This window comes from Mesocricetus auratus, unplaced genomic scaffold (assembly GCF_017639785.1).
Source record: "Mesocricetus auratus isolate SY011 unplaced genomic scaffold, BCM_Maur_2.0 Super-Scaffold_4256, whole genome shotgun sequence".
NCBI lineage: Eukaryota > Metazoa > Chordata > Mammalia > Rodentia > Cricetidae > Mesocricetus > Mesocricetus auratus.
Genome location: NW_024429182.1, coordinates 115,619,365 through 115,634,106, shown reverse-complemented (window position 1 = coordinate 115,634,106; position 14,742 = coordinate 115,619,365). Strand labels below are relative to the sequence as shown.

The window sequence follows — 14,742 nt, the reverse complement described above, 5'->3', positions numbered from 1 at the left end:
GGCTGGGATTACAGATCTGCACTCTACAGGCTGTGCTGCCACGCCCAGCTCTGGAACCTGGTTTAAGGTCACTGCCTATAGGTGGGGTGGAACCTTCAACAAGACTTTAGAAAGTGACAGTGCCTCCTGGTGACCTTATGAGGACTGCAGACTTAGGTGTCCCTGAAAGAATACTAGCACCAGAAACACTGCCCTTTTGTTGTGTTTTTCCAGTTTCTCTGTGCAGCTTTAGAGCCTGTCCTGGAACTCACTCTGTAGACCAGGCTGGCCTTGAACTCAGAGATCAGCCTGCCTCTGCCTCCGAGGGATTAAAGGCGTGCGCCATCACCACTAGGCTCTTCAATTAGCACTTACAACAAATTATCCCAGTTCTACTAATCTTCGTTCCGCCATGTAGCTCTCTACCCCTCTTCCATTCCGTGCGGTGTCTCGCTGGCGAAATTCACACACCTTGACTCATCCGGTCCCTCTGCCTGGAAGCCCCAACTAACCTCTCCCGCCCGACTACCGGCCAGTCAGCTTTTTACCCAACCAATCACAAAGACACATCTTTACGGTGTACAAATGTCCCACAACATAACATGGTTCATAGAATTACATACAAAATTAGAGTAAGCAAGATTATGCAAGGATAAAACTTGCTACAATGGACATGATTACCGGAAGAGAACGGCAACTTTAATTTGGAGCTTTTTAGCTACCAAAGTAGAAGCAGTTGGTAGTGACACTATAAGCCATCCGTTCCCCCTACATTGATCATGGTGATTTGAGGAAATTTGTCCTGTGGTAAACTGTAACATAAATTACATTGTAAACTGTCATGTGCTGCTGGGCTCGCTGAGAACAGGACAGCCACCTTGTCTCAGACTCAAGCATGTTTAATCCAAGTGTCCTCCAAGACTCCCTGTCCTGGGGCAGGCTACCCCGGCCCTGCAATAGGGAGAAGGGGAAAGCAAAGAGCTCAGGACTCTGAAAACCCTGAACCCTTGAGAACAGCTAGAAGGGGAATCACTTCCAACAGGGGTCGCTCCGGTTCATCCCGGTATCAAAGCGCTTGTGAGACAGCAGCCGGAAGCTCACCCACAGAGGACTCAATACCACTGTGCCAGCAGCCATCACTGCCGGATGAAGGTGGCGCCTGAGTTAATGCTGTATCCATCCACTGCTTGCTCTGTGTTCTGCATGGAAGCCCTCCTGAGGGGAACTCCCTGCCCCACCTGCCAGGGCCTCTGTTGGAAGCTCCGGCTGGCTGCCTTCTAGGAGCTTTAGAGCTGAGTGCCTGGCCCGAGGACGCCATGCATCTATGCTTGCTATATGTTTTTATTTTTGCTTGCCTAATGCACTTAGTCACTCAAAACTGAAAGCGCAGCTACCCAGATCATTCTCTGGGTAAAACACAACTGAGGTGGCCCTGGAACAGAGCCAAACTGTACTTGTACACACATGAGGTTCCTTAGGTAGAACAAAGGCCCATGGCTACACCATGTAACACCGACATCTACACTCCACTGACCTTGCTGTTTCAAATGTTCAAAGAATTGAAGAAAATGATACCTAAGACGTGCATGATAATAATACAAAAGAAAGAGAATCAGACACATATAGGAGCAGGCTATTGAATATACTATTCAAAAGAGGCTTGTGAGCTGGGTATAGTGGCGCACACCTTTAATTACAGCACTTAGGAGGCAGATCCCTGTGAGTTCGAGGCCAGCCTGGTCTATAGGGTGAGTTCCAGGACAGCCAGCCAGGGATACATAGTAAGATTTTCTAAAACAAAACAAAACAAAAAACAACAAAAAGAAGCTTATGTTAACCGCCAGGCGTTGGTGGCGTTGGTGGTTGCCTCCCAGCACTTGGGAGGCAGAGGCAGGCGGATCTCTGTGAGTTCGAGGTCAGCCTGGTCTACAGAGCAAGTTCCAGGACAGCCTCAAAAACAATGCAGAGAAACCCTGTCTCAAAAAACCAAAAAAAAAAAAAAAAAAAGAGGCTTATGTTAATATAATTTGTTGTAAGACATTAATGATAATATCTAGAACAATCTTGGAGAAAACAACTCAGGGGCTTGACAGCTCAGCAGAAGTCCTGGGTTAAGTTTCCGAACCCACACAGCAGCCCCAAACCACCTGTAATTCCAGTTCCAGAGGATCTGGTGCCCTCTTCTGGCTTCTGCAGGCACTGCACCTACACTCATACAGCCAAAACATGCACACTTGTTAAATTACACGCACATGCTACAAAACAATAGGATGGAAAATAAGCAGCTTAACAGTGTCACTGTAAGCCGGGCAGTGGTGGCGCAAGCCTTTAATCCCAGCACTCGGGAGGCAGAGGCAGGCGGATCTCTGTGAGTTCGAGGCCGGGCTGAACCGACAGCCTCCAAAACAGAGAAACTCTGTCTCGTAAAAACCAATACAAACAAACAGTGTCACTGTATCAGGAATTATCTTAAGCATAAAGAGATTAGAAACAGAATAAGCATTCAGTTGCAGGTAGGGATTATCAGAATGCCATTTACAACTTAAACCAATGCTTTCTCCACATTGACTCACACACAAAGGTGAAACTACAAGGAATGAAAAATCATCATTCAGGCAGGGACAGAGGGAACAGATAAAATACATGAACCAGATGAAACTTAACACTGTAAACAAAAATTGGTAGGTTTGGTGGCACATGCCTGGAATCCCAGCACTCACTCAGGAGGTGGAGGCAGGAGGATCAGGAATCCAATCAAGGCTATCCTTGACTCCGTAGCTAGTTCCAGGCTACCCAAGTCCCCTCGTCAAGAAACCGACCAAAACTGAACTACCCAAGTCAACACCACTTGAAGGAGACTTACTTACCAAGCACTGATTTAGCACGGGTGTGCACTCCAAAACAGACCACACATTGTGCTCCCAATTCTCAAAAAGTGAATTCATTCCTACTGAGTATGTTCTCTGACCAAAACGGGATTGAAATTAGAAATCAATAACAAGAGGAAAACCTGCAGACACAAACATATAGAATGTAAAATCACAATCCTAAATAGTAGCTTGAAAATGTTCTACAGTCTTGCCTACAGCCTGGTCTTATGGAGGTTTTCTCAATTGGGTCCCTCCTCTCTGATGGCCATAATTTTTGTTGCCATAAAACTGACCCCTTGCTGGGCGTTGGTGGCGCACGCCTTTAATCATAGCACAGAGAGGCAGAGGCAGGCGATCTCTGTGAGTTCGAGGTCAGCCTGGTCTACAGAGCAAGTTCCAGGACAGCCTCAAAAACAATGCAGAGAAACCCTGTCTCGGAAAAACCAAAAAAAACAAAAAACAAAAAACAAAAAAACAAAAAAACCTTGTCAATTTGACACACAAACACATCACTGTTAAGTCCCAACTTTTCCTTCCTTGTTCATCTCCAAACAGCACACAATATGAACATCGCAAAATATTTCAAGTCTTACAAGTCCCACAGTCATTACAAATTCAAACATTTAAAAATTCAAAGCTAGGGCTGGAGAGATGGCTCAGAGATTAAGAAAACTTTTAAAAATCATTCTCTTAACTGTGGGCTCCTATAAAATAAAATAAAAAAATACTTCCTTGCTTCGAGGGGAAAACCAGGCAGGACATGGTCACAATCAAACTCCAACTGTATAAACAACTCAGTATCCAATGTCTGGGGCCCACTCAGCGATCCGGGCTCCTAAGGGCAGGCTCACTTCTCTGGCCCGGCCCTCAGCAGCACACACAGCCTGCTGTGGAAGCTCAGGCGGGCTCCACCCCACTGCTCTGTTCTTGGGTCATCCATGGTCCCTAGCTACAACCTGGCTGGCTGCACTTTCACCAACAGACTCCTGGGCTTCTCTTCAGGACTCAGGCTCCAGCCTGGTCACAGGGCTCCAAGACTCAACTGGTCGCCAGGGCCCCTTCATGCCCTCAAAACCAGCAGCACGTGGGCGATGCTTGCATGTGTGCTGACCCTGAGAAACACTTCCCAGATTTCCCTCAATCGCTCTCAATCACAGCTGACTGTTCAGCCCCAGCTGCCCAGCACATTGTCTCAGCAAAGCAAGTTTTCCTTGAGTGGTTCGAGTATCCTGTTGATCACAGGCTTCACCACCTCCAGCTGAGCAGACCCTACTCTTCATACAAAAGGCCCAGTGGAGTCTGCTTCCCTCTGAAACTTCACAAGGCAGGCCCCCATCATCTGCCTTGCTCTCCAAACAGCTCCCTGAGCTCTCAACATCCAATAGCCTTTCCAGCCCAAAGTTCCAAAGTCCTTCCACAACCGTCCCCAAAACAACGGTCAGGCCTATCACAGCCATACCCCACAATCCTGGTACCAACTTGTCTTAGTTAGGGTCACTATTGCTGCTATCAAGCACCATGACCAAGAGACTTGGGGGTGAGCTTTATTTGGCTCGCACATTCTCATCCTGTTCATCAAAGGAAGGACAGGCATATCAAAAGCTCATGCACAGGTCACGGAGGGTGCTGCTTCCTGGACTGCTGGCGGCTTGCACAACCTGCTTGGAGAACCCAGACCACCAGTCCAGGGATGGCCCCACCCACAATGGGCTGGGCCCTCCCCATCAACCTTAATTAAGAAAATGCCCTACAGGCTTGCCTACAGCCAACTCTAATGAAGGCATTTTTCTCAATTCAAGTTCCCTCTTCTAACTCAGCGGTTGGAGAGGGGTTATGTTAAGGACCTTTTTATAGGGTTGAATATCAGATATTGACATTGCAATTCATAACAGAATTAGTTATTTAGTAGCAACAAAAGTAATTTTATGGTTGGGAGGTCACAACCTGAGGAACTGTATGGGGTCACAGCCTTAGGTTGAGTACTGCTCTAGCTTGTCAAGGCGACAAAACTAGCCAGCATAATTAGAATACCTTAATGCCAGATAAAAGACTACACACACATATAGACATAAAACAGGTATGGTGGTGCAAGCCTTTAATCCAGCACTTGGGAGGCAGTCTGCTATATAAGGTCAGCCAGGGATACACAATGAGACCTTCAAAACCACCCACCTACCCCAGAAATAAGTATAATATATGAGGAATTAATAGTTTACCACATAAAACTACTTCAAAGACAAGTCATGACAGCCATAATGGGTAGATCAACTTTTTCCCCCTTGGTTTTTCCGAGAAAGGGTTTCTCTGTAGCTTTGGAGCCTGTCCTGGAACTCGCTCAAACTCAGAAATCCACCAATCTGTAGAGTGCTGGGATTAAAGGCACGTGCAGGTAAACTCAATATTGTTAAAAAAAAATCATCTTAAGATAAACATGTCAGCAGTGTTTTGCCTCCACGTATCTCTGTGCACCTAAGTGCAGCCTGTGGAAGCCAGGCCTCAAGAGTCCCTGGAATTGGAATTAACAGATGGTTGAGTAGTGCCATCCCTGGGCTGGGGGTCCCAAGCAATCAGTAAGCAGAACCCATCCACGGTCTGCATCAGCTCCTGCCTTTGACATGGAAGTGTAAGTCAAATAAACCCTGACCTCTACTCTTAGCCACCCACTTAAATAACTCTCATTCCAGCAGTAACAGAAGTATCCTCTTAATCACCAATCTATGAACACAGTGGTTTTAAGGTGTACATGTCCTTTGCTCTCCAGCTTGAGACTGGGCATCCCTCAGCAAACCCAGAGCCCCCAGGACTTCAGTCCTTGATTACAAGTGCTCAGCCACGCCTGTGGCCCAGCTCCGGTTCCCGCATGCCTGCACAGCACGCAGGCCACCCATTGAACTAGCTGTCTACTCAGCCCATTGAAAAAAACAGAGAGGGTCTCACTTTGTAGCTCTAGCTGGATCTCAGCTCCAGCTGGTCATTTTAAGTGTGAAAGGAGTTATCAACAGATGTCAGACGGGCAGGATGTTAATGAGGCACAGGTTAGCCTCAAACGCTTGAAACCTACTAATGGCAAAGGCGAAGTTTTCACAGTGAATTTTAGGGTTCAGAGCTAACATAAAAAACCAGCACACCTACCTCACCCTGGTTGACACTATTGTCCTCCAACTGGACATGCTGGTCCCACGAGCTGACAGCAAAGCAGCTTTCTGGCGTGTCCTTTAGAGCTGAGCACACTAGGTCTGCACACGCAGGCCTGTTATAGTGTGTGCTGCCTGGCTGCCCCATCCCAGATGATGGCCAGGCTAGCTAGTCCTGAGGTCTGCCTGAGCCTCCTACCCCAACAGCAGCAAGAACAACACAGGCAAGGTTATTTCCAGGTTTATTGAAAATATGACACAACAGGCTCAAACGGCTCCACGTGGTGTTTTGAAATTCATCCCAACTGTAGGCTGAGTGACCTGCAGGTTGGAGAGACTGCCGAAGTCCTGCAACAAAACATGGCCAGCAGTGAGTGGTGGAGGTTGGGGTCTGGAGCTGGGTCCTAGACCAAAGGCAGCCAAGGGGCTTAGGACCTGACTAAACACCCGTGAGTTAACAGGACCGCCTAGACTTTCAGTCAACCTTCAGCAGGCCTTCACTCCCCCTAGCCGGCACACACTGAATCGGCCTAAAGCTGCAACACACACACAAACAAACCCAGGCCTGCCTTCCACACCCAAGGAGTCAACAGTCTTGCCACTAACTCCTAACTAAAGCCTAATGCAGGCATCTTCTACCACAGTCCACACATCTACGGCTGCAAGCACACTAAGACACGGCCCCCAGCCCCAGTCAAGGGGCACCACAGTTCACTCTACCCGAGGGAAGCAGATGTCCAAGGCACCAGGAGTGAAGTTCTGGTCAGGCCCCAAGCACACTCCGCACCCAGAGGGCCAGCATGCCCTGGAGTCACATGACTTCAGAAGTCAAGACTGCCCCACAAGGAGCAGATCCGCACAGAGCAAGCTTCAGCTGCTGCTCTGCTGGTTCAGGTGTGGGTGTGCATTTTGTTAGTGCCTCAGATTGCTTACAATCATTAACAGCAGCTCAAGTCTGGAGCCTGGCCACCTCCACACAATTATGAAAAAAGACACCTGTGAACTGTCCCAGGCAGTGCCCAACTATTCTGAAAATGAGACCAGAAGTCATTTCTGTCATTACAATCATGAGAATCCAAGGAAAGCAGGCGACAGAACCAGCACTGAACTGAAGAGGGAGGGGGACAACTTAGGAGCCAGCCCCACAACAAGGACAAGTGCAAAGGACTCAGTAATGAATGCCCCACGACCCTGAAATCGTCGTGTAAGCCATTCCACCACACACGAGAACAGGCCACCAAACACTGTAAAGCCACTCGTGGTCCTTGACCAGGTGTCAGTGACACTCACCAGAAGCTTCAGCATTTCCTTGGTGTCAGGATCGACCTCAATGATCTCCTGGTCTAGGGCTGAGACCTGGGAGGGAAAGAATCAAGTTCATGTTAAGAATGTGGAATCTTTGCCGGTGCACGCCTTTAATCCCAGCATTAGGGAGGCTGAGGCAGGCGGATCTCTGTGAGTTCGAGGTCAGCCTGGTCTACAGAGTGAGTTCCAGGACAGCCTCCAAAACAATAGAGAAACCCTGTCTGGGGGAATTAAAAAAAAAAAGAATGTGATATCTTCCACCTCCTCTCCTCCCATTCTAGACCAGGCCTCACTATCCCACCCTGGCTGACCCCCGGATATGCCTGCCAGTGACTTCCCAGTGCTGGGAAGGCACACCACCAGATGTTAGGACGGTGAGAACGGTTCTTGCTTCAGACAGGGTCCTCTGCACAGTCCTGGCTGGCCTCAAATCAGAGATCCGCCTGCTCCTGCCTTCCGTGCACTGGGAATGCTTTATTCTTTTGCCAGAGATACTCTAGCATGTCAAGCTAATCAAGCCAGGAGACATGCTCCCCGGGCTCCCACATCGACAGAGAGCAGGCTTAATGGACGGGGCAGAAAGTAGGTAGGCAGATGACAGGCACCCACAGGCAGCTAAAGAAGTCTAGCTAGATGTGGCTCACGCCTGTAATCCGGCACTCAAGAGGCTAAGTCAGGCAGACGGATACACTGAGGCGATCCTGTTCTACACCGCGAGACCCTGAGTCGAAACACCCAACCGTTGAATGGCTAAGACCCCTCACCGCAAATGGGCCCCCCCAACCCTCGAGAGCCTCCATTTCCACCTGGACAGGAGATAGAGGTTCAGTAAAGACCCACAGTTTACCTCAGGCACATAATTATCTCTCCGCTCTCTCTCTTCCTCCTGCAACTTGATCGAGATGCCTCTCACGGGGCCTCTCTGAATCCTCTTCATGAGATGCGTGACATAGCTACAACACACAACAGGGCGGCAGGGAGTGACCACACCAGCTTCCCGAGGGTCCCCCAGCATCCTGGTACAGAGCGCCCCGTTTCCGCATCAGAACGGACGCACATCGGAGAGCCTCCCGTGCCCGAGGGCATCGAGGACCCCCGCCCCGGCCCGCTCAGCTCTCACGGAGCACCAACCCCCCCAGGATCGCCGCTCAGCGTCTGCACCCCGGCCCGGCCCGTCTTTAAGAGGCCCGGCACGGCCACGGCGCTACTGCAAGCAGACGCCGAGCGACCCAGCTGAGGGCGGAACCGACGTCGCACCCCTCCAGCACTTCTCGGGGGCCCCGCGCCGGGGAGGCGCCCGCTCACCCGGCTATCTTGTTGCGGAGCTTCTTGCTGGGGATGATGGCGATCTCCTCGCACACGCGCTTGTTGGTGTGGAAGTCATTGCCCAGGCGTGTGTAGTACTTCTCGATGATGACCCGGGCCGCCTTCTTCACGGTCTTGGTGCGCACGCGGCCCTGGGGGTGGGGAGCAACAATCACCGGCGAGCCCGCGCCCCCGTGGGGGAGGCGAGCGCGGTCCGCCCCGGGGAGCGCCGGGCTCGCAGAGGGGCCGAAGCGCGCGGGGCTCCATGCGGGAGCACGCCAGGCCGACAGACTCCGCGCAGGCCCGGCCTACTGCCTCCCGCAGCGGGCCGGGGCCGCCGCAAGCGGGCGATGGACGCGGATTGAAAAGGACGGAGGCCCCGGAGCCAAACACCTACCATGTTGACGGGTCCTGGTAAAAGAGGAAACAGGAAGCACTAGAGAGGCCTATAAAGCGCAGGCCAGAAAGCCGCTTCCGCCCTGCTGGGACGGCGCGCGGCTCGCACTACAGCGCCCCCTGGCGAATGGAGGTGCCTGGCAGTGGGTTTGCGCGTGCGCACGCAGGTGGCCCGGCCGTTTAGTTTCCGCTCCATATAGTTCCCTGCTTGATGGGCTTCTCGTTGACGTTTAATGTCCTTTAGTCTAGGAAAGGCTTCGAGGCATTGAGATGAGGCAGACAGGAAGCCCGCGCTTTGGAAAGGTAAAGTAGTAGAGGGAGTTTTCCCGACTTCCATCTCGCGCGGCTCAGGTTAGAGCTTTGTAGGGTCTAGCCTGATTGGAGAGGCTACTTTCACTTCCTAACGTTAGTGCAAACAAGGCTTCACCAGAGGGCTTTTCTTCACACCCCATCACAGTATTGCATTGGAGCTGCTCTTAGCACGTCAAATGACCTTTCTGTTTTCTTAGCCAGGGAATGAGCTAAGCAGGAAGGGCTAAACTCCGGTGTTTAAAACAGCTGCCGGCTCAGAGAAAGCTCTCAAACGTTTATATGAACAAATTAAGATCTCAGTTCGCAGCTGGGCGGTGGTGGCGCACGCCGTTAATCTCAGCAGGAAACAGAGGCAGGCAGATCTCTGCGATTTCGAGACTAGCCTGGTCTACAGAGCGAGTTCCCGGACAGCCTCCAAAGCCACGGAGAAATCCCGTCTCGAAAAACAAAAGATCTCAGTTCGCTCTACTGCCACTATCTGCCATACCCAGGTCCAAAGCAGGTTCTTAAGCCACGGTCAGTGCCATCAGCCTAGGGAGGGTCTAGCTGTTCCATGGCCCTGGCGGGGTCCTAAGGCTAAAACCTGAGATTGTGCCAGCCACAGCTATGTCTCAACCTCCAACTCATCCATCTCTCACTCTGGTCAGATGGTGAAGCGCAAAAGCCCTTACCTTATCTAAGGAATAGGAAGAGGCTGGAGAGATCAGTATGCTCTAAGTGTTGCACGAGTTTACCAGTGAAATGTTAATGAAGTGGCCGCCAGGCTTAGACAGAGACAGTCTTTCAAGACTTGGATCAGGACCACTATCGAGTTTCTGCACCTCACAGAAGGGATGCTTTAGTATGGAGGCCGAGTCCCTCTACCTCAGACTAGTTTCCCCAAGGATCATCACCCTGGGATGGAATCCCATTACAGAAAATCCAAGAGGACTTTTCTCTGGAATATTACCTGCTTGTTACACACACCCCAGACACAGAGACAAAAGCACAATTCTGCTGCAACGTGTTTATTATGTGCCAAAAAAAGTACACCACAGCTTACTCCACACATCTGTAGGAGAGTGCAGTCTTGCCTGCATATACAACAATGAGGTAGAGACTTCACACACAGCTTCACAAAACCCACAGAGTAGCTGGGATATGCAACAATGCAACGTCAGCTCAGCAGGAGGGAGGAGGGGTTAGGACACTGGATCTTTGGCACACAGCTTCCTTAAGAGGGGCAAGTGATAATTAAAAAGAAAAAGTCAAGTTTTCAAATTCCAGTAGCATTTTTTGTCAACTCTGTTGATTTCTACATTCTTCAAATAAAAGATGTAAGGAAGGGTACTTGCCCCTCTAAGAGAAAGGGCTCCTGTGAGCCTTCAACTGCCCCCACCAAAAAGCAGCCCTTTTTTTTTTTAATTTTTAAGCTCAATTACAAAAGAAAAAAGTCCTGTGACTGTGATTAAAAACTTCTATCAACCCTCCCCCCCACGTAAGTGCAACATAAGAAGGTGCAACAAACCATTTAAAACTATATACAGCAGCTGCTCAAACCTAATTTTCCCCCTCCGGTCCAGTTTTAAATAAAATAATTTTCCCTTGGTTACAAATACTTTGATTTGCAACTGTGACCAGCAGTCCCCCAGACACAAATTTGCTATAATGTTAAAAGCTGCCAGAAAAAAAAAATCTATTGTTCCAAATGACTTAAAAACTGTTTTAAGGAGTGTAAAAAGGAACCAGTAAAAACCCTCGAGCGTAAACTATGAAATATGATTTGGTTTAAATGAAGAGCAAAGTCTCCTTGTTTGTTTACAGTAAAAAACACCAGCTGAACACTCAATTTATGCCGTTCAGGTGGGGGTTAAATAAATTTAAAGGCACTGTATGGCAACTGCACGAATGAACCAATGAGACCTGCGCATCACCACCGTCAGTATTGCAAGGAATGTAAAAAGCGCTTTAATAAATAAACTTAGGTGTAGGCATCTGCGTCAATACCTTCTGGACACATGGTTTGTTGTTTTTCTTTTCATTTGCAAAATGAGGAACTAGAATCTGGGAAAACTACATTTGCTTGAGGGTGAGCCTGAGGGTCCTTGCTCTGGCACACCCCCTGGAAACAAAACCTGACAAAACTCATTGTGCATTAATTAGTGCAGAAACAAAGACAGATTTAGCAAGTACAAAGGTGACTACAATTTTCCCTTGTCTGCAGAAAGCTAGCTCCTTGGGCGCCAGTGCAGGGTATAGGCCTGACTTGCCAGCCTTCAGCAAACAGGCCACTGGGCAAGGCCAGCTTCTCTAACTGGATCTCAGTTCTTCTGGTTCCTCATCAGGGGGCTGTGATGGCGCAGACCTTCCATGCTGTGTCGCCAGTGCCAGCAGCTTCGGCAAAAATACTTGAAGCAGACCTAGGTGAGGGAACGAGGAGGAGAATGCCTTAGGTATAACAGGTCTAATTAAGAGAAATGAAGTCCCTGGTTTCTGTGGGACTAGCCCTTTCACTGTAACAGCTCCAACTGACTAAGGCAAATACTGTCCAGTTGCAACCTGTAATCTTACACAAACATTTTAGGCTCCTGGTGTGCAAAAAGACCATGCAGCTTCCCAATTCCCACTCTTCTCACATGCAGAGCAGCTGAATCTTATGTCTGCCAACATGAGAGAATATCTGAGGAAGGGATTACAGATTCAAATATAAAAGGAGACATGCCTAATCTCAATGAGAAGTGACTAGTTTTGCTCTCTGAATAACCCTAAGCAAGTCATAACCTCCTACCAAGAATGAGAAATTCAAGGTTCACTGTGAAAGATACTGATCTATAAATGCTAATTTAGAAAGATACTTGTTTTCAGGCTTTATCTCACTACCCAAACTTACTCTGAGCTCCCTTGGGAGCCTGTCTTTGACTATCTAGAGCCTCCATGCAAATGACAGCACCACTGTAAGACAAAGCATGGATTAATTGCTAGAGTCTGCAAGATTCCCAAACATCCCAGAGAAGGTTTTAAAATGTGGTTCAATGATTGTGCCTGCACAAGATCAACCTGATGAACATTCCAGCATGAGCAGGGAAAAGGCTCACAAACCACTACTAGGTGAGAGTCACTGACAGCTTACGGCTTCTGGAAAAAGTCAGTTTTCTTTAAGGGTTCATCCCTTGGTAGATGGACTACCATGAGTAGCACATTGGGACTAGGTGTGAGTGTCATTTAAAAATAATAAATAAATAAAGGAGACCCGGCATGGTGATGCATTGCCTTTTATTCCAAAACTTGGAAAGCAAAGGCAGGCTGATAATCGAGTTTGAGGCCAGCCTGGTTTACATAGTGAGTCCCAGGCTGACCAGAGGTACAAGGTGAAACCCTATCTCAAAGATAAAAAATAAAACCAAACAGTATCAGCACCAAAATAAAACAAAAAGATGAAATTGAGAGGAGTGGATGAGAAGTGAGTGGGGCTGGACATAATCACAATTTATTGTATGCATATATGAAAACATACCTTAATGTATTTTTTAAAAAGAGGTCTTCCAAAACATCAACACAGACACCACTCAGCAATTTACTAAAAACACAGACTTGTCAGGATCCACCCAAACCCAGAGTCAGATTCTCATTTAACAAAGTTCTCAGCTGATCTGTACATACATTCAAGTCAGAAAGCATTGACTGCCAAACACACCCAGATCCCATCCATGTGCCACCATCCAGAGACACCCAATAGGAAGTTTCCATGTAGCTTCCACCTCTGATGAGTGTGCTTAGAACCCAGATACAAGTAACAAAGCGGCTCATAAGTTCAGAAATAAAGTAAGGCAAACTCATCCCAGCAAGGTGTGCTTAATTTTTTGGCATTGCAATACAATGCCGTCATTTACATGGTTCACGCTGGAGAAACATGCAATCCAGATATAAAACCAAACCAACACTTCACAAGGTGGGAGGGTCCTCTTAAAATTTTGGGTTAGGCAATATTCATAGATATCCTGAGGCAAACAATATCAGACTGTAGTTGGACATGCTTGTCAGATTTAGAAAAAGTATCAGTAGTGCTTGATTCATAGGTACCCAACTACCAAATGTCCACAAACCCACTAACTAGGTATGGTAACACAAGCCAATGATACCAAGGCTCTGGTAGAAGCAGTGGGCAAGAAAGAGGCTTGTGCAAGCTCAAGGTTAGCTTGGCTACATGAGTCCCAAGCCAGTCAGGACCAAACAGTAAGACCATTTCCAAAAAGTAAAACAAAAAGCACCCACCATCATCAATGGCCATATTGTACAGTAGTAGCCCAGGAAGGGAAAGGGAAAATCCAAAAAGCACCCTGACATACCTAGAGTTGTGGATCAGCCTATCTATAGTGTGCCCTCCTGATGGTTGTCTTTATGCTCTCACACATCACAAGTTACCTACGAACGCTACTGCTCAATGCCATAAATGCATCTTAACACATTTTTTAATTGTGATAGGAACTTTGTTGACATTTCTAGTGCCGAGGGACTCACCTGATCTCGACAGAAGAAAGGGCCAGGCTGTGAACTGCAGATAAGACACAGAGAATCTTCTAGATAGGGGTCAATCTGAACCTGAGGAACAGCAACAGAGGGAAATAAAATGGTTTTATGGGTCAGATGAATGGTTAGTAGCATATTATTGAGCACACAGGGATGTAGGATGTTTGTTTGTTCTAATGGAGGCTAGACAGAATTGTGGGCTAGGGCCTAAAATGGCTCTTAGTGGATAGACTCATTCTACAGAAACAGAGCTGGTTGCTTCTAACATTTGACAACCACAAGCTTTATTGCCTACTCTTCTCAGCAAAATGAACCCTGGCTCTCCATCAATTAGCATCAGGGAAAAGTTCAGAGGATTCAGGTAAAAGGGGATAAAGAAAGTCAATCTACTTAGCAATTTCAGACAAATATCAAAATGAGGCAACTTCTCCCCACCCACACCTACTAAGGCAATTAACAGTCTGGGTCCCTTCTTCCTGAGTCCTCAGAGACAAAGCCCACCTCAAACCCTGAACTAAAGTTAACTTGGAAGTTGGGCTTATTGCCCTAACCTTGGAACTATGCTGGTTTGTTTTTTTTTTTTTAATGATCTAAGTCTCTCTCAAAGTAAGAGACTAGACACTCACCTTCTTGGTAAACTCGGTGGTACTATGCTGTTTTTTTTTTTTTTTTTAATGATCCAAGTCTCTCTCAAAGTAACAGACCAGACACTCACCTTCTTGGTAAACTTGGTGGTTTTTATCTCCACAAAAGCAGCGCTGACTGCTTTCAGGTAACTACGTTGGTTATTGAAAGTCACACGACCAGACCCTAGGAAAACCGGACACAAGCTTACACATTCCTGCTCAAATTCTCTAAAATACTCAAGAAACCCTGTTTCTACACCAGTGCTGTCTGACATAAAAGTATTTATGTAATTTCTAATTTAGTGCTTG

The 14,742-nt window shown here is 47.9% G+C and overlaps 2 protein-coding genes across 7 annotated transcripts in view; both read right to left on the bottom strand.

Annotated features, from left to right (window-relative positions):
- Positions 1–6,212: 6,212 nt before the first annotated feature.
- On the bottom strand, positions 6,213–9,138 carry Rps17 (ribosomal protein S17). Its single transcript, XM_005077826.4, has 5 exons — positions 8,991–9,138; positions 8,594–8,745; positions 8,136–8,241; positions 7,274–7,339; positions 6,213–6,331 (listed from the first exon to the last, which is right to left on the bottom strand). Exons 1-5 carry the CDS (start codon positions 8,991–8,993, stop codon positions 6,251–6,253), a joined length of 408 nt encoding a protein of 135 aa, XP_005077883.1. The 5' UTR covers positions 8,994–9,138; the 3' UTR covers positions 6,213–6,250.
- A 1,154-nt stretch (positions 9,139–10,292) lies between these two features.
- The window catches only part of Cpeb1 (cytoplasmic polyadenylation element binding protein 1), a 91,979-nt gene continuing 87,529 nt past the window's right edge, over positions 10,293–14,742 (bottom strand). For all 6 annotated transcript variants that reach the window (XM_021231675.2, XM_040729435.1, XM_021231674.2 and 3 more), the window contains 3 exons: positions 14,523–14,617; positions 13,799–13,879; positions 10,293–11,700 (listed from right to left, as the gene is read on the bottom strand). In XM_021231675.2, the coding sequence (XP_021087334.1) occupies positions 11,602–11,700; positions 13,799–13,879; positions 14,523–14,617 (275 nt within the window). In that variant the 3' untranslated portion in view covers positions 10,293–11,601. The remainder of the gene's footprint in view (positions 11,701–13,798; positions 13,880–14,522; positions 14,618–14,742) is intronic.

Excerpts from the sequence above, each read along its gene's own strand:
- Rps17 (XM_005077826.4), bottom strand. Across the intron at positions 8,242-8,593 it reads CTCCGCAACAAGATAGCCGG|CTATGTCACGCATCTCATGA; the intron begins GTGAGCGGGCGC and ends TGTGTGTTGTAG. Across the intron at positions 7,340-8,135 it reads GAGATAATTATGTGCCTGAG|GTCTCAGCCCTAGACCAGGA; the intron begins GTAAACTGTGGG and ends TTTCCCTCCCAG.